This window comes from Sciurus vulgaris (genome assembly GCF_902686455.1).
Source record: "Sciurus vulgaris genome assembly, chromosome: 10".
Lineage (NCBI taxonomy): Eukaryota > Metazoa > Chordata > Mammalia > Rodentia > Sciuridae > Sciurus > Sciurus vulgaris.
The window spans coordinates 1473832-1491655 of NC_136470.1; the positions used below are offsets into that span (position 1 = coordinate 1473832).

General features: G+C 61.1%; 1 protein-coding gene across 2 annotated transcripts in view; it reads left to right on the forward strand.

Moving 5' to 3' along the window:
* Nucleotides 1-14699: 14699 nt before the first annotated feature.
* TSPEAR (thrombospondin type laminin G domain and EAR repeats) overlaps nt 14700-17824 on the forward strand; it is a 162246-nt gene continuing 159121 nt past the window's right edge. For both annotated transcript variants that reach the window (XM_079100756.1, XM_079100757.1), the window contains exon 1: nt 14700-14950. In XM_079100756.1, coding sequence (XP_078956882.1) covers nt 14866-14950 — 85 coding nt within the window. In that variant the 5' untranslated portion in view covers nt 14700-14865. The remainder of the gene's footprint in view (nt 14951-17824) is intronic.

Sequence of the window (17824 nt, forward strand, 5' to 3'; positions counted from 1 at the left end):
TGCGTCCGCCAGGGCACTGAGCACTGAGTAGGCCCCTGAATGCCAGGCAGCCCAGCAGCGAGGAGGCTGTGTCCAGGGGAAAGTGCCTCTATGCCCTTCTGCTGCGGCAATGTGGCCAGCCTACCTGCTGAAGACAGCCAGGGCCGTTTCCCAGCGGCCCGGGAGACCCTTAGCTGGATGCTCTGGCACAGGGCCCTGGTGGACGCTGGCCTGGACCCCCTCTGAGACTTGGTGGGCAGAGGTCACTCCCGGCAGGTTTCCTCTGGGGGCCAGTGGTCTGTTGGTGCTCCCACGTGGCCTCTGCAGAGCTCTTTCACAGGCAGCAGGCGCTGGAAGGTGGGAAGCAGAGTCCTCATGGTGTGCTCCCCTCAGAGGCCCGTTGCTGACCCTCCAGAAGGAAGTGTGACTCCCACCTGCCCCTAGCACATGGAGGCCGATGAGGCTGGACGAGAGCTGGGTCTCCTCTCATGGCCAAGAACAGAGGACGCAGAGGCACATCCCCTGTGCCGCCTGAGGACCCAGTGTTGTCGTGGAGACAGATGCACAGGTGGACTGATGTGCAGGGGTGCGCACGGGAGTGGACGGAGCTGGCCCCCAGGTCTGAGTGGCCGCAGGGTCCCGCCCCACCTTTGCCTTCTTCCTGAGTCACAGTGGCGTCCTGGCCTCTGAGGCTGGAGAAGGAGCGGAGGGTGGGACCTGGCCCTGCTCGCAGCCCCGCACCTCCTCAGTAGCGCTCTTGGCAGCGCAGCTCAAGGGAAAGAGCTGTCTCCCGACTGAGGCTGCGCCCTAGACTGCCTCCCTGGGGTGGGCACAGGTCCCTGGGGCCTTCGCTTTAGGGTCTCGGCTGCCATGCTCCCGTGGTCCTCTGGTCTGGCAAGGGGACTCTCGCTGTCTGGCCAGGACGGTCCCCACCTCCCTGGTGTGCTGCGTGGAGTGGGACGGGCCGGGTAGCAGGCTGCGCTGTCCTGAGGAGCCCACTCGGTGGGAGCCGGGCCAGGCGCTGCTTTCTGTGTGGCAGAGTGTAGCGCTGCACAGAGCTGGCTGGGCTCCTCCTGCCTCCCTGCCAGCTGCCAGGCTCCTGTGTCCCTGGTGAGCACCTTGGCCCAGCTCGCAGGGTCTCTGTGCAGTCCGCCCGGGTGCCGGGGCAGATGCACATGCACTGCCTTCCTTCCCTGTGCTGAGAGCCGGACCCAGCTCAGCAGAGACACACGCTGTCCCCTGCCTGGTCCCCTGCTGTGGTCTCCCTCCTCACAGGCCTCTGCGCACACCAGGAAGAGGGTCAGCACCAGAGCCCTGGGCGGGGTCCCCAGTCAGAGGGGCTGCCATTTCCAATCCTGAGGGACGGCCCCAAAACAGGGGGCAAAGGCCTGGTTCCCTGAGCTGAGCACAAGCCACAGGCTTGCCGAGTGACGCCTGGGTTCTGGCCTGCTCCCCGTGGCCCATGGCGCGTTCCCCTTCCCCGTGGCCCACGGTGCGTCCCCCTTCCCCGTGGCTCATGGCGCGTCCCCCTTCCCGGGTTCTGGCCTGCTTCCCGTGGCTCACAGTGCGTCCCCCTTCCCCGTGGCCCACGGCGCGTCCCCCTTCCCCGTGGCCCACGGCGCGTCCCCCTTCCCCGTGGCCCACGGCGCGTCCCCCTTCCCCGTGGCTCATGCGCATCCCCCTCCGGCGAGGCGGCAGCTCTCTCCGCCCAGCACTCCCTGCTCCTGGCGCATTCCTCTCTGCCTGGAGCTGTCCCTCCCTGGCTCCCGTCCTAGCCAGGGCACCCAGCACGGTGGGCGCTCTGCCTCTGCTCCCTGCTGTCCTTTGATAGCCGCTGGCCAGGTGAGGCTTCCTGAAGCACCACACGGTCGCCCAGCTGCTGGCGGCCCTGGGCCTGTTCCTCACTTGTCTTCTGTTCTTCTTTCCCCGCCTTACCTCTGTTTCCTCTCTCATTCCTTCATGTCCCTGTGCCACCAGGCTCTCAGCATCTTGCTCCATGCCCTGTTTTGGTGGCCATGGGCAGGTGTGGGTGTGATGTCCAGCCTGACCTTCTTGACTGGAGAAGTCTCGCCACGCTGAAGTCTGTTTACTGCAAGTCTGGGTTCGTGGCTATTGCGAAGGACTGAGTATCTGTGCCCCAATTCATACCCTACCCTCAAGGCGGTAGTACCAGGGGGCCTCTGAGAGGTGTGATGGTCTGGGTCTGGGACATCTCCAAGGGCTGTGGTCAAAGGCTGGCCCCAGTGTAGCAGAGTGCAGAGGGGCGCTGGGGAAGTGCCGCGTCTCCAGGGCTCCGGCCTCATCCGTGGACTAATCCGTGGGAGGGCTCATCATCTGATGGCGTCGTGGGGAGGCAGTGGAGATCTTGGGAGGTGGAGGCTCATGGGGGAGGTAGGTCCCTGGGGGTGTGTGGGAAGAGTGTACCTTGTCCCCAGCCATCATCTTCCCCGACCCCTGCTTTCTGGATGCCATGCACTGAGTGGCTTCCTTCTGCTGCCCTTTCCACCATGATGTTCTGCCTTTCTTCGGGGCAAAAGCAACGGACCTGGCTGACCATCCACTGAAAACCTTTGAAACCACATGGTATTGTAGGCATGCAGAACGCAAGCGTCATGGAAACTTGGAGGTGTCCACCCAGATTCCAGAGGAGGAACTGGACGGTCAGATGTTTCAGGCACTGAGAGGTGACAGCGTGAGGGCAGCGGAAGCTGCAGTGGGGGCTCTGGAAAGCTTGTGAGGCCAGGAAGGTGGAATGTCTGCTGAGAGAACTTGCAGGCAAGGGTAGAGCCAGCCCAAGAGTGGACATGTGGACTGGGAACAGCAAGTATGGGCAGGACTGCCCAAGCCCTTGGAGCCCACATCCCACCATCACGTGCCCAGACACTGGACATGGAGCTGTAGGATCTGCTGTTTGCCATGCTGGGCCTAGGTCTCGCTTTGGCCTGATCTTTGCTTAGCACGCTGTTCCTCCCTTTTGGGATGGTAAGGTTTACCTTGTGCCTGTCCCAACATTGTATGTTGGAAGTATCTTGCTTTTGATATTTACAGAGACTCACAGCTAAGAATGTGCCTCAGTCACAGAGGAGACGTAGGACTTGGGCTTCTGGGCTTTCTGGAACTGTTGAGCATTTGGGGACTCTTGGAGATGGATTAAATGCATTTTGCATTATGAGACAGACTTGAGCCTTGGACCCCACGTAGAATGTTATGGCTTGGATCTGGGACATTCCCCGAAGGTCCGCGTGCTGAAGGTTTGGTCCCTAGTGCAGCAAAGTTCAGAGGTGGGGCTTTAGGAAATGACTGAATCATGGGGGTCTGCACTTATCTGTGGGCTAATCCAATTAATCCTGTGATGGAGGTCCGTGGACTGGGTGGGGGCCAACAGGGCTGCAGGGACATGGGACTCGGGTTATGGACAGTGCCCTGTGGACATGCTGGCTGACTCCCTGGAATGCAGGAGACACCGACACTCCGCTCCTCTGATCCCTGGGTTCAGGCCTCGTGTCAGTGCCTCTTGCTGTGTCCAGCAAGCTCTGCCCTCCTGCTCACTGCCTCCGTGGGGGCCTCTGCTCCAGCCTGTGCAGCTCGGTCGGTCACATCTGCCTTCAAAGGGCGTGCTGAGGCATGACGTGGCTGCTCCAGCTGCAGCTGGGCTCAGGTGGTGGCGGGAGGGGGTGCCCCTTCCCGGCCCCAGTCTGGGCTGGGTGCGTGGCCCCTCTCTGGCCTGCTGTCCCAGTGATCTGTGTTCTTTCTTAGGAGAGGGCAGGGAGCAAACCCTGGGCTCCGCCCTCAGTGGGAGCCACCCTGGCGAGCTCACTCACACTGGTGAGCCACGTGGAGCAGGGTGGAGGGTGGACCTGGGCATCCAGACTGGCTCCTTCCCTCCCTGTCTCTGTAGGAAAGAGGTGTGACAGGAGGTCCAGTCAAGAGCCATCTACAGAGACGAGATGCTCTCCGCTCACACCAGCTGTGTTGGCGGTTATCGGAAGAGCACGGGTGGAAGAGACCACCCGTGTTTTGGGCACAGACTGCACGTGCATGTGATCTGATGTATATGTGCACGTGCAGGCTCCTGCCGCACGTAGAGACACTGCCAAGCGGTTGTCTCTGACAGTGGGATTATGGTTGATTTTCATTTCCTTCTTTTTCTCGTCAGTTTGAGGTGAGGTTTCAACAATGAGCCTATTATTACTTGTGTAATAAGAAAAATAAAGTTATTTTGGAAAGCAAGTGTGTGTCTGAGTGATGTAATGTTTGCTGGGTACAATAGAGGGGCTGCCACAGACGGCAGCCGTCCTCCCTCTGTCAGCAGGGAGTAAGCTGCGCGCTCCCAGTGGGCTTTCTGCCCTGGTTCTAACAAACCGCACAAGCACCAGAGGGCACCTTCTTGTCCAGTGTGTGGAAGTGGCCCCTCGTGGCAGGGGACAACCCAGGCTCCAGCGCACTCTGATTTCAGAATTCCACCCCGCCCGGGAAAACGCTGCTCTTGGGGCGGCAGTGCCACCAACGTGTCTGACTTGAGTCCCCTTCGTCAACAGGCATGGCCGTGTTTAAGCTCTGCAGTCCTCTGCCCTCCTCACCGTGCCACCTGCCCACCAGTCACCGGGGAGGTCACATGGTTCTTTTCCACGTTGCCAGTTGCTTCCTGGTGCAGGGCTCTGGTTGGATCTGGACTGTCCCCAAAGGTCCCTGTGTGGCGAGGCTGGTGGGCTCTTGGGCCAGGATGGTCATGTGGGCTCTGACCTCAGCGCTGTTAATCCAGGTAATGGATTAACCCACTGGTGGCTGGGCTGAGTGGACTATGGGGGGTTGGGACCTAGTTGGAGCAAGTAGGTCACTGGGGGTGTCCCTGAAAGGGTTTGTCTTCTCCCTGGCCGCCCTCCCCCCCCCCCCCCCCCCCCCCCCCGCCATGATGTTCTGCCATGATGTTTCTGCTTTGGAGTCAGCCAACCTTGGACTGAAATTCCTGAAACCATGAGCCAAAGCAAATCTTTCCTCCTTCAAGTTGTTTATGTCGGGTATTTTGGTCAGAGTGATGCAAATCTGACAAACACATTGAGAACTGGACAAATAGCAAAATATGCTGTAATATGAGTATATTCACCCTGTGAGCAGTGATAAAGTCACTTCTGTGCTGATGGGTTTTTTTGAGGGGAGGGGGGTGCTGGGCCCTGAACTCAGGGGCACTTGACCCTGAGCCACACCCCCAGCCCTATTTCGATTTTATTTAGAGATAGGGTCTCACCAAGTTGCTTAGTGCCTCGCTTTTGCTGAGGCCGGCCTTGAACTCACGATCCTCCTGCCTCAGCCTCCCAGGCTGCTGGGATTACCAGGCATGTGCCACTGTGCCTGGCTGTGATAATGGTTTTTATGGGCTGAGTTATGTCCCCTAAATTCATATCTTAAGGTCCTGGTCCCAGTTTCTCAGAATATGACCATGTTGGGAGACGGGAGCTTTAGAGAGGTGATTGGTTGAGCTCTGATCCAACAATACGGTGCATTTATAAGGAGAGATCCAGACACAGACACAGGGCCAATGCTGTGAGATCGTGGGGAGGTGCTGTCCACAGCCAGGTGGAGGCCTTGGAAGGGACAAGCCCTGAGGCAACTCTGCCCAGGACCTCCAGTCCCCAGGACCAGGAAGTGAGTTTCCGTGCGGAAGCCGCCCACCCGGGCCCTTTGCCCTGCCCGGCCTGGCAAGCGAGCACAGTGTAAATGGCTCAGGGTTGCAGCCCGGCCAGGGGCCTGCTCTTGCTGTCCAGGCTGTCCTGGGAGGTCCTGAGGGGGCTGGTGCCGTGGTTGACTCTGGATGGTGCCCTGGGGTGTGCTCCCTTCCCACTGTGTCTGGGGAGGTCCTCGGTCCCGCCTCCCCCAGCCTGTGTCCCCATGGCGTCCAGCCCTCCCCCATCGCTCCCACGTCTCTGGATGCTGCTCTGCTCCCGCGTCTTTCTGGCCACCTTCTGGCCACCACCGGCTCTCCCGGCCCCTCTGCAGCCCACCCCCAGCTGGAGCGAGTCCCCTGACTGCTGTCGGCCCCCTCCTCCTGAGCCTGATGGCCGCGCACCCCCACGGCCTCCCAGGGCCTCTCCCTGCCCCTCAGCCTCGCTAGGACCTTGCAGTCTCCCTGGTTGAGGTTGGATGCTGTGCCCCACTGTCTGCAGGCACATGGGGGCTCCCGCTACCCTGGCCTGAGCGCCAAAGGCCCCTCAGAGAAGCTGCCTGGCTTGCCCGGGGCGCCCCACCTGGCCAGGTGTCCCCTCCCCAGTGCTGTCCCCTGAGTCTGGAGGGCCTCTCCTGCCACCCATAGCCTTGGCTCCCCTCCTGGAGGTACAGCGGGGGCTCCGTGGGGCCGTGAGGGAAGCTCAGCATGGTCTTTGTTGTCAGCTCTGAGGGAAGGCACAGGAACTGTGGTCACCTGGAGCCCACCAGGGAGGTGACCGGTCTCTTCAGAGGCCCCAAGGAGTCTCCTGGCAGGAAGGGCTCAGGCATCTGCACACTGCAAGCCACGAGCTGGAGTTCGACCCTTCCAGGGAGGGTCTGAGCATGGCCTCTCAGACCCTGGGCGGCTCCCCGAGGTCTGTAGTGAGAAGGACACAGCCCAGGATTGACTCAAGGGCATCAAGGGACGGTGAGAGGGAGAGTGGCCAGGCTGGCTCTGTAGATGGGGCGGGAGGAGGGCAGGTCCCGGGGGGCACAGGGCAGGAGGGCCCCCTCTCCAGGAGCCAGAGGCGTCTCTTCTGGGTGGAGGGCAGAGCTGGGGTGCTTCTGAAGTGGTGGGCACTTCAGGTCCATGCTGAACCCACCTCCAGGGTTCCTGTGCACTGGACTTTGAAAACAACTGTCCTACAGTGGTCCTTTAGCAGACTGCCTTACAGGGAAGAGCTAGCAGCTGAGCAGGGAGTGGGCACCCTCAGGAAGGGGACTTTGGAAGGAGGGGCGTGCAGCCCAGATGGCCCTGGTGGCTTTGGTGGAAGGGGAACGTGCCTTCCTTGTAGCAACGAGCGGGGAGGTGAGATGGGCAGGCACAGTAGGTGCTGGTCCCCCTGTGGAAGGGTCCACCCAGCAAGGGCCCAGGCACCGCCACCACTGGGGTCCACGGTCTGTGGTCCTGAGCTGCAGTCCTAGCCTGCTGAGGGTCTGAGGGTGCAGGTGAGCCCAGGAGGTGGCGCACAATGGGAATGGGGTGGTGGTAGCAGCAGGGAGACCCGGTCACAAGCTGTGGGCTCTTGGCTGAGCGGAGACCCACATCCACCTGGCACCTAGCCCCCCACCCCAGAGGCTGTCCATTGGACCACTCACCACCTGCAGGGATGCTGCCCCTGAGCCCACAAGGCAAGGAGATGGCCAAAGGAGAGCTTGATTCAGGACCAAGAAAACCCCCAGCTACCCGAACTCTGTCACTGCTGCAGCTGGAAATTCACGCACTAACTAAACGGCCGCGCCGTTGCTGCCGCCACCAGGCAACCGAAGAGACTGGAGGGAGCCTCGGTGACGACGTTTGCAGCACCGACCTCCTTTTTCTGAACTCTGCTCTGCTCAGTGGTGGGCTTTGCTTGTCCCCTTCCTCGTCTCTACAGTGGCCGGAGGAACAGTAAGCGGAGCTGCCCAGGGACACCTCTTCCAAACGGCCGGTCTCTGCATCTCACCTGGTGCCCTCAGACCACTGGGATGGCCTCTGAAAGCAAGGCCATTGTTTGAGGTTTTTTTTTTTTTTTTTTTTTTAAGTTAGCCTTTATTAGATTCAAAAAATACATTAGAAACCCACAAGGAAAACAATATCCTATAATCCCAAATAACCCCTTTGGTCTTTCTAGAAGGAAAGCCCTGTCGACGGAAGGCTGGCCTCTGGTACAGGGCAGGGCATCAGAAGCGCTTCTCCAGCCCTCGGCCCCCCAGGGCCCTGGCCTGGGATGTTCTAGGACATTCTGCAGCCAGCTCCCAGGCACACGGCCACACACCCCAGCCAAGCCGCAGCCTCACCCACTCCCAGGGGTTCACAGCGCTGTCCTTGGAAAGTGTGTTTAAAAACATCTTCAGATATCAGGCTGGGACACCAACACACAGGCCAGAGATCCTGCTTTGGTCATCTGGGGTCCCCTGCCCTCTGGTGGGTTCACCTTGAATCCTGTTCTCGGGTGGGGCCTTCTGGAAGCTCCCCCTAGCCAACAGCCTTCCCAGGCTGGCTGCTCTTGCGGGCACGAGGGTAGGTCTCCCACTGGCTCTTCCCATGCAGAGGTCCAGGGGCCCTGCACAGCCTGCTCTGTGCCTGGGACCAGCTGTGGGCAGCCCAGGCCCTGCCAGCCCCTGACAGCAGAAGTGTGGGTGGGGGCAGACGGGCCTCCTGCAGCCAGCGATGGGCAGTGCGGGCAGGGAGGGCAGTGGCTGGGCTGTGGCCCCGAGGAGTGCACAGCTCCCTCTCTGTTCTGGTGATTCCAGCAGACAGCGGGCCCCTTTGTTTCCCTGTGCTCTGCTGCTGGGCGCTGGGGAGCACGCCCGTGGTCGCCCGGTGCCGCTAATTACAGCCTCCTCCCCGCGCCCGCGCCTTTGAAGTGGGTGCTGCTGCCCCGCTGGGCCTTGCACCCCGTAATTGCCACTCCCCGCAGGGCCCGGGCAGGCTGCTGGCTGCTGAGCTTCCCTTGGTCTTTTCAGCAGGTTGTTGGGGGAAATTACAGTGTGGCTCGGAGCAGGAGGCAAAGCCGGGCTTTTGTTGGGCTAGATGCGTGCGGGTTCATCTGTGAGGAATCTTAAGAGCATGCTGTGTGTGGCGGAGGTGGGCTCCACCTGGAGAGGAGCTGGTGCCTCTGCCACGCTGGGCCAAGCAGAGCAGGCCGCTGCCCAAGGCTTTGGGCAGTTACCCAGCAGGGTCATTTGTCCCTGTGCAGCCCACCTGCAGGAGGCCTGTGCTCTGTTCTCCCAGCAGGAAGCAGAGGGCCCTGCCCCGGCCTTTGGTAACCAGCTGGTAAAGCTGACTGAGTGAGGACAAATGCAGATGCTGGTATAAACCAGTGACAGCCAGTTCCGGGGAGGGGGATGCCCCCACCAGGGCCCCAGCGGCTGCCCCCCTTCCAGAGGTGGAGCCCTGGGAGGGGAAGGCAGAAGGCCCAGGTGACCTTCAGCAGGAGGGGCTTGAGCAGGACCCTGGAGCAGGGCGGGTCAACGTCCCCACTTCCCAGAGCCAGAGCCTCACGGTGGTGGCCCGCCAAGCACCTCTGTGTGGCCATGTCTGCGTGTGGAAGTGGAGAGGAAGGACGTGTGTGTCTGAGGGAGGGTCAGCAGCAGGGGCCCAGCAGAGCTTCGGGACCCGGGGGAAGCCGCACACCGACCACAGAGGGGCAGGGGAGGGGTGTGTACGGGATCAACACAGATACAGCGTGGAGGGCTGACTCAGAATAAGAAAAAACAAAAACGCAGGGGCTGGGATGTGGCTCCGTCCCCAGTGCGCAGAGGGAGAGGGAGCAGACTTCGGTACGTGTTTAGGAGAAACTTAGATACCCCAAAACACCAGCCAACCCACAAACAGTAAATCAATGAGCTTTGGCAAACCTCAAGGGGAAAGGACAGAAGGCAGCCACAGCCCGCCCCGCGAGGGAGCTGACGGGGCCAGGGGGACTTCGTCCAAGAAATCACGTGAATTCTGTGATAGTGAATCTGCAAGAAGCGTGATTCCCAGAGGAAGGAGCCGTCGTGCAGGAGATGGAGGACCCAGGAGAAGTGGGAAGGCCGCCAGCCGGCGCCAGGCTGATCTGGGGCTGTGGCAGTTCCCCTAGACCTGCCCATCTTGGGTGGAGAACCGAGTGACCTTATTTTTAGGAAGCACTGAAGAAATGTCTAAGGGTGAAGGTCACCCAGCAGTTTATGCCCAGTGACTGAACAAGGACAGACGGCACACCTGGCACAGCGAGCTAGGCCTGGGCCGGCCTTCCTCCTGGGTCAGCCACGTCTGGGCCAGGCCTGAAAGGCTCCAAAGATGCCCCAAGGGGAAGCAAGGCTCAGATCTCGTCACAGGTGGGTCAGGCCACCTTCAGAGGAGAGAGTCTTAGGACGTCCAAGTGCTGCCCACCAGGAAGAGCCCGGCCAGCACGCCCACGGCCCCAAGGCAGCCACGTCCTGGGTGCTGCCCAGGCAGAGATAATGAGCTTGTAACTCTTAATCGCTTGATTGACACAGGCCGAGCCCTAAGAGGCGTGGTCTGGCACCTGGGAGCTTCCAGTTTGGGGACAAGGAGGATGATGGTCACCTGAGCAAGGGATCAGAACCCATGAGGGAGAGGGAGGCTCCTATAGAGGCTAAGGAAGAGCCCAAGTTAAGAACCAGGAAGGAGGATGCGGGCAGAGGACCGGGCTCAGGACAGCCTGGTGGGAGGAAGCTGTCCTGAGAGGGGTGGGGCAGGAACAGGGGAGGCCAACAAGCCCCTGGGACTGTGTGGGCCACGTCCCCAAGGGGTCCTGAGCTGCCATGACTGGTGATGGTCTGGGGAGGGTGCCGTGGTGTGCGGGTGACTCCTCGGACTTCCTGGGTGCCTGCAGCCCTGGAGGAGGGCCTCTGACCCCAGAGGGCGGTGAGCAAGGTGAGAGGCCTCCCCAGCTCGCGTGCACACCAAGCCTGGCAGAGCCTGTGATTCTGCCAGGACCTAAGGAGAGTTCAGCATGAGGAAGGAGACTTGCCACTAATTCTGTTGATAAATTAAGCTTGAAAACATGTCAGATCACATCCACTGATGTGCAAAAGCATATGAGAGAATTCAGCAGCCTTCCCTACTCTGAGAGAAAAAGAAGAAAGACTCCTTAACACGGCGAGGACTAGCACCCCACGCCTACCTCACCACGACTGCAAGTAAGAGATCTGCTACTGTCTGCCTTCCAATTGTTTCCAAGGCCCCGAGTTCCTACTGTAAAACCAGAAAAAAATAAATAAATAAATGGGTAGGCACATTAAAATAAGAGTCCAACGTATTTTTATTTGCAGGTCATGTTTGTCTAGAAAAATAAGATTCTACACTAACTTTAAGGTTGCTAGATATAAGATAACTATATAAAATAAGTCAGTTTTCTTTGCAATAACCAGTTACAAATAAAAATGGGAATTTTCTTCCCAATAATGATAAAATTATAATTCATGGGATACTCACAGGGCCTACTTTATAGAATAACCATTGTAAAAACTATAAAAAATTTATAGCCAAAACTGTAAAAAATTTTATTTTGATGAACCCAATTCAAGACTTGAATAAGCAAAGAGAAATGCCGTGATCCCGAGTGGGGGCCCTTCATACCGTGACAGGGCGTTGTTCCCGGTCTGTGAGTCCGTCGCCACTCCAACGGGTATTCCCGAATGGTTCTGCTTGCTCGTTTGAGTTTGCTTTGGGAGGTGGAGACGGCAGCCACAGACAGCAGCCCACACCTCTTGTCCAAGTGCGGGAAGCCTGCGTTCCCGGACGCCAGGCCCGCTGGCCTCCTGATGCCAGTGAGCCCACCCACTGCTCCTGAGCGGGGAGCTCCCACCAGGGCCTGGCTGACCACACTCCGGGCTTGCCAGGCACTCCTGGGCTCTCCACTGGCTGTGAGTGTCAGGTGTCCCTCTGCCTCAGAGGCCACCAGGAGAGGGCCCTCGTTGTCAGTTTTGTGTGTTGGCTTTTCATCGTTGTGACCAAAATACCCGCAAGAACAGCTGACAGGAGGGAGGGCTTGTCCTGGCTCATGTTTCGAGGAGCAGTCCGTGTGGTCAGTTGCACGGCTCTGGGTCTGAGAGGAGCTGGAGCGTCAGGGTAGGAGCGAGCGGGAGGACAGCGGTCAGCGGGCGGCCAGGCAGCGGAGGCAGGGCGGAGCCAGGAGCCAGGAACAGCACTCAGACCCCACAGGCAGCCCCAGCACACCTCCCCTGCCACACCCCTGCCCTCCGTCACAGCCAGTGCCCACCAAGTGGATTGACCACCAACCGGGTCACAGCTCGTCACCTGACCATGAACTTCCAGGACACCTCAAACCCAGACCATGACATAGGGTTCAGTTGTCCTCGACCCTGGCAAATGTTAATATTTATCTTGATTCAAAAGAGAGAGAGCTCGTTCACGTGACTCTTCTTTAGTATGTTGCTGTGATCATTCTGCCTTATTTTTAGTCATTAATCTCTCACTGTGCCTGGCTTGGCAGATCAAACGTCATTATAGGTGCGAGTAGACAGGAAAAGCCATTATCTGTGGTTTCAGGCGTCTGCTGGTCTTGGGATGCACCCCACAGGACGGCAGTGTCGCACCGCGGTCTGCGCAGGGGCGTTTGGGTTTAAATCCCTGACGCCACAGGCCGTGGCCAACTGAGAGATGCATTAGCTGGTGGCTAACTGGATATGGGGTCCTCTCCATGACCAGAATCACCACTTCCAAACGCTCGGAGAAGATGCCGTTCCCTGCCTGGGATGAGGTGCTCGTCCTGGAGAGGAGTGACCTTGGAGCCCCCTCGGGGATCACTCCCCAGTGTGCCTGTTCCCAGCTCCTCCGCTGACCCACCAGAGTTCAGCAGGACGGCTGGGGAATTCTCCGGAGGTTCTGTTTTCCGTTTGGAGGTGGAGCCAGCAGGCCTGGGACGGGCTGCGGGTCCCTCCTGCGAGGCCTGTTGACCGGAGCTCAGCAATCACGGACAGCTCTGGTGCAGGGTCCCGCTCTTGGGACACCTCCGCAGCCTTTGGTGCCCACCGCACCGTGTGGGAAGCGCCTTCGCCGCACACCGAGGGGGAGGAGGTGGGACCAGGAAGCGCGGTGAGCAGAGCCTGGGCGTCCCTCCCACTGGGCGTTCAGAGCTGGCGCCCTGGGACCTACTTGAGGAAGCAGCTATGCGCGCCCCCGTCGCCTGCCCCACCCGGCGACTTCACGCAGGTCCCGGAGGCCCGGCGGCCGGGAGGATGGTGCGAAGATGCGGTGACGCGTTCTGCAGCTCCGCGCGAGCCCTGCTCCCACCCTGGGCTCCTGACAGTCGCTGAGAGTGATGCTGGAGTCACCGGGTCAAAGGTGATATGAGGGAAAGTCTCCCTGAGGCAACATCGCTTCGACTCTTCCAATCAGATCATTAAAAACGGACACGAGGGGCTGGGGAGATAGCTGTGGGTAGAGTGCTTGCCTTGTAAGCACAAGGCCCTGGGTTCGATCCCAGCACAGGAAAAAAAAAAAAAAAAACCAGACACAACTTTACTTTATCAAGGGTTCGGGGTCACAGAGGTCAGAGGTGGCCAGGGGAGCTGGCAGAGCCATGCAAGGTAGCCTGGATCTGTGGTCAGAGGTGCCAGCTGCCGGTCCTGTGGGAGGGTCCAGAGGCCTAGGAGGGCCCTGGCCCAGGACAGAGCGCTCACCAACTGCAGAGGAAGAGAAGCACCGCTGCTCACGTGCGCCTGTCCACCACGGGTGGACTCGGCCAGAGCAAGGCGTCTGCCTGCAGTCACCCCAGCGCAGGGGTCCCGGGGTGGGAGAGGCCACCCCAAGGCTCACCTGGCCAGGGCGTGGGAGCCCTGAATGGTCGCAGCCTCTTCTGGCTTTTGTCTGAGTTACTGAAACCCTGTGGCCCTTAGAGCCAGGCGTGTCCTGCCGATGGGTGTCTGCGGAGCAGGGGAGAAAGGAGAGGAACAGAAGGCGACCGACTCAGGCCCAGGGCTGCCCTGTGTCCTGGGCAGGGAGCCTCAGGTCTCCCTACCCCTCAATCGCCCCCTCTCTCCCCTCCGACTCTGGTTCTGACTCTCTGCCTCTCCTCTCCTCCCTCCCTAAGCCCTGCTCACAGGGTCTTGCTCTTTGCAAACACCTGCAATGCAGACTCGAAGCCTCTGGCCTGGGGCTTTCCTTCTGACACCCTGTGCCGCCGACAGTGTGGTTTTTAGGGACTTGGCGAGGGTCCTGCTGAGCCAGGAGAGCTGCCACCGTCCACCATGGACTGACTTGGGGCCTCTGCGGGAGCCAGCGGTGGGGGTCAGAGATGTGTTTTCTCGGTCGCACTGTGTGGACAGGGCAGGGCGGCAGGGCATTTTCTTTGGAAGAATGTCCTATTTAATAGCTGCCCCGCCTGGAGCAGAGTTCAGTCAGTTGCGGCTCCAAGAGGTCAGACTGGCTTTTGAGGTGATGACCAATGACCGCACTGTGTCTGCCCCGCGGCCTCTCGCCCCCTTTCCTCAGGAGCAGTTCCCTTTAAGGACCGACCTCCCTCCACAGGGAAATTCCTGAAACCGACAGTTGACAAACCCACACACCCTCCTGAGGGCTGGGCACCAGATAAAAGCCCTCCGCGGGAGCCGGCCCCTCCTGGGGACGCGGACCCAGTGGAGCGCCAGGGCCAGCGGCAGCATCTGGGACCCCAGCAGAGCACGGGGGCCTGTCTGGGGACCCCCAGCGGAGCACAGGGACCTGTCTGCGTTGCCGGCAGCGTTTGGGACCTCCACAGCTGGACTCCTGCAGAGCCGGAGCTGCGGGTCTCCTGCCGGGTCCTCCGGGCAGCCAGCAGGAGCTGCACCCGAGGAGAACTGGTTTTCTGTTTTTCTGGTTTGTGCTCAGCTCTCTGCGGAACGACCTGTTTCTGTCTTTCCTTTGGGAAAATGCGATTTGCCAATGACTAATCACAAGCCTGCCGAGATGTTATCAGCTGTCACCTGCAGGGCACGACCCAAACCCACCAGGGACACGAAGCGATAGACCTGGGCGATAGACCTGGGCTGCCGTCTGACCTGCAGGGCTGCCTGCCTGCCTGCCGCAGAGCAACTGCAAGCTTCCTGCTGCTGCCAGGGCACCCGTGCTCCCTCCGGCCTGCTGGCATGTGGCCATTGCAGTGACCACCCCAAGGGGCCCAAGGCTGCCCAGAGCTGCTTCCCTGTTGGCTGGCCAGAGCCCCTGGATGGCGCGTGGGACCTGAGCCCCTCATGTCTGCCCCACGGATGCTGCGTGTGCTGCTCCTGCTCCTGGCGACCCCTGGGTGCTGCACCCAGCGTTGGGAACCCTGCTCAGGTAAGACCAAAGCATGGACGTGGGGGGCGCCTCTGTGGAGCGGGAGGGGTGTCCAGTCGCCCATGCCACCTTCTAGCCCGAGACAGGTCTCCCGACATCCAGGACGCTGACACCGGGGAGCCGGGCTGGAGGGAGGGACCCAGGGAAGATGAAAGGGAGCAGGGAGGCGCTTCTGCCGCTGCAGGGCGGGGCGGGTCTCGGAGCAGCGCCACCGGCCTCCCGGCCTCCCGCATGTGCTTACCTGCTGGGCTCCAGGAAGGCTGTACACCTGCCTTAGGAATGAAGCGGCAGCAGCCCTGGCAGGCCTGGGGGAGAGACACCGCAGGCCGCACTTGGCAGAGCCCAGGGCCGCCACTGGGCCTGCTTCTGTCCCCACCTGAACAAGAAACGTGGAACGCAGGCACAGTCCCAAAGGCCCACGCCTGGGCCAAGAGCTCCCTCCTGGGGGCTCAGCCTCCCGAGCGCCAAGCCAGGAGAGGCTCCTTGAGGCCTCCAGGACGCTGTCCCCTCCCTGTGGAAAAGTTGTCTGGGCTCTGATGACCACGGCATCCGCAGGCCTTGGTCAGGCCCACAGGTGAGGAACAAAGGCAGAACGCTGGGCCTGGTCGTGGGAACCCCAAGCCCCCTTAGGGGCCAGCATGTTGGCGACATGGGCGCCAGGCTGTGGAGGAGCTGAGGGAGGCCAGGGGCTGGCCCATGGCGGCTTCCCCTATGGGCAGCTCGCCCTTGGTGGCCCCGAGATCTTGCTCCTCCTCACGCCAGGTGCGCCTCTGCTCCAAAGGGCACTTGCATCCCTGTGGCAGGACCGGGGTGACCCCTGCGACCCAAGCCTGGAACGCCGGCCTGCATGGGTGGTGGGCACAGGCCCAGCTCCCAGGAACGGCTGGATGCACCGCCAGCTGCTGGTCCTGCACGGGCTTAGGCCCACAGGCACCAACAGAGCTGCCACCTGTGGGTGGCAGGGCCAGACAGAAGCCCCATTCTAGGGCCCCAAGCTGCACTACCCACGGCAGATGCCTCAGAGGGACACTCTGCCAACAGCACGCGGGCCAGTCAGCGCTCCGTCTCGCCAGGTCCCCGGGCTGCGAGCCCTGGAAGGCTGAGTGCCGGCCTCCCCCGCTCTGCAGGGCCCGGGTGAGCCTCAGAAGGACCCTGTGCGGTGCCCGGCCTGGCCACAGCGCGGCCGTCCTCCCTGGTGGGGATGAGTCATAGACGTGCATCTTCCTGTTCCTTCTGTGAGGAGCAGAACCAACCTGCACGATAATGACAAAGGGCATTTATAAGGCCCGCCCCCTCCCCGAAGGTGTGTTTGAGAGAGTTACAAGGTGACCCAGTCAGGAATACCGTGAGCCGGGGAGGAAACCGGCCAGCTGGGAGTGCTTCCAAGGTCCCCGCGTCACAGCCCCTGGGGGTCACGGAGATTCTAAGGCCCACTGGGTTACGCTGCATTTGGGAAGCCGAGCTTTCCTGGGCTCCGAGCAGGCCTGGGGCTGTGACCAGCAGGTGAAGTGTCGCCACGCCCTGCCCTGGAGGCTGGGGAAGGGCTGTGCAGTCCCCACTCCCTCCTGCTCTTGGTGGTTTTGCTTCCTTGGGGATTCCTGCGTGCTGGGGTGAGAGGAGCACCAGCTGTCCAGGAGGCCTGGCACCGAGGACGCCTTGCCAGACACGGGTCGGGTCCCTGGGAAGGAGCACGGGCAGTCTCGGGACAAGCTCTGACTGGGATCTTGCAGGCGCGCTGACTTAAGCTGCCCGCCATGGACTTGCATGTCGATGTCCGGCGAGCTCAGGACTCCAGGGTCCCTGGGCAGTGGGGGCTTGGCCAGTGTGCCGGGGGGAGGTTGAGGTTGAGTGTCCGATGCTGGTGCCTGACTCGGCCTGAGGGGAGCCTGGGGTCCCTCTGCACAGGAGGCAGGGCTGATGGAGAGCCCCTGACGGCAGAGCTGAACACCCCTGCAGAGTGTGACTCGGCCTCCTGTCCACATGGAGTGAGGGGTTCTGAGGCCCTCGGGGGCCTGGACGGAGCTCCAGAGGCACAGCCCTCTCACGTCGGCCAGCAGGTGACAGGTCGCAGAAGGTCTCTTTCTGCTGCATCTCCCTGGGGGTCCTGCGGTGAATGTGTTACCTCAGGGACAGCCAGAGGCGTCCTCGCCAGGACTCGGGCGGCCAGCTCCTACCTCTGTGGCTTCCCTTCCTATGTGACCCTTTCCTCTCATTCGCTCGGGGTCCACTCAAGGGAGGCGCTGGCCTGCCTGCAGGGGTCACATCATGGTGAAGCTGCAGCTCAGCCCAAGTGAGGGCCTGAGACCCCCTGCCCCGCAGCGGGGGGGGCTCCTGGAGGGCCTGAGGAGCCAAGGAGCAAGGAGGGGCAGGCAGGTCAAGGGCTGGTGTGGGGCCTCCGGTGGGCTGAGTGCAGGGGAGGTGGGTGGTGAGGCCAGACCTTCCCCCTGAGCAGGTGGTGCCCTGCGTTCAAAGAGCTGGAGAGAGTACCCAGGAAGCGCCAATCAGGCTACATCCACAGGGCGCCTGGGCCTGTGGGGCAGCTGGAGGAGCCGGGTGGCTCCAGCCTCCTCTGCAGGTGTGGCAAGCGGGCTGCAGGCGCTCCCAGCACTTCCTGCACTGACCTGTCCTTGGACTGCCCTGCAGGAAGGTGGGTGCGTGAGGGAGTGAGTCCTGAGTCCAGTCCCTGGGGAGGCCCAGGCAAGGTCCCAGGAGGATGCTGAGCCAGGAGCAGCCTCTCTTGGCCATGCAGGTCAAAGGCTTTGTGGTTGAGCAGCCGGTCACTTGTCAGCCAGTCCCCTGTCCACACAGCAGGCTTGTGCAGGGACCCACAGCTCCCTCCACACTGGGGGCCGCAGCTTGGGAGTGCACACTCAG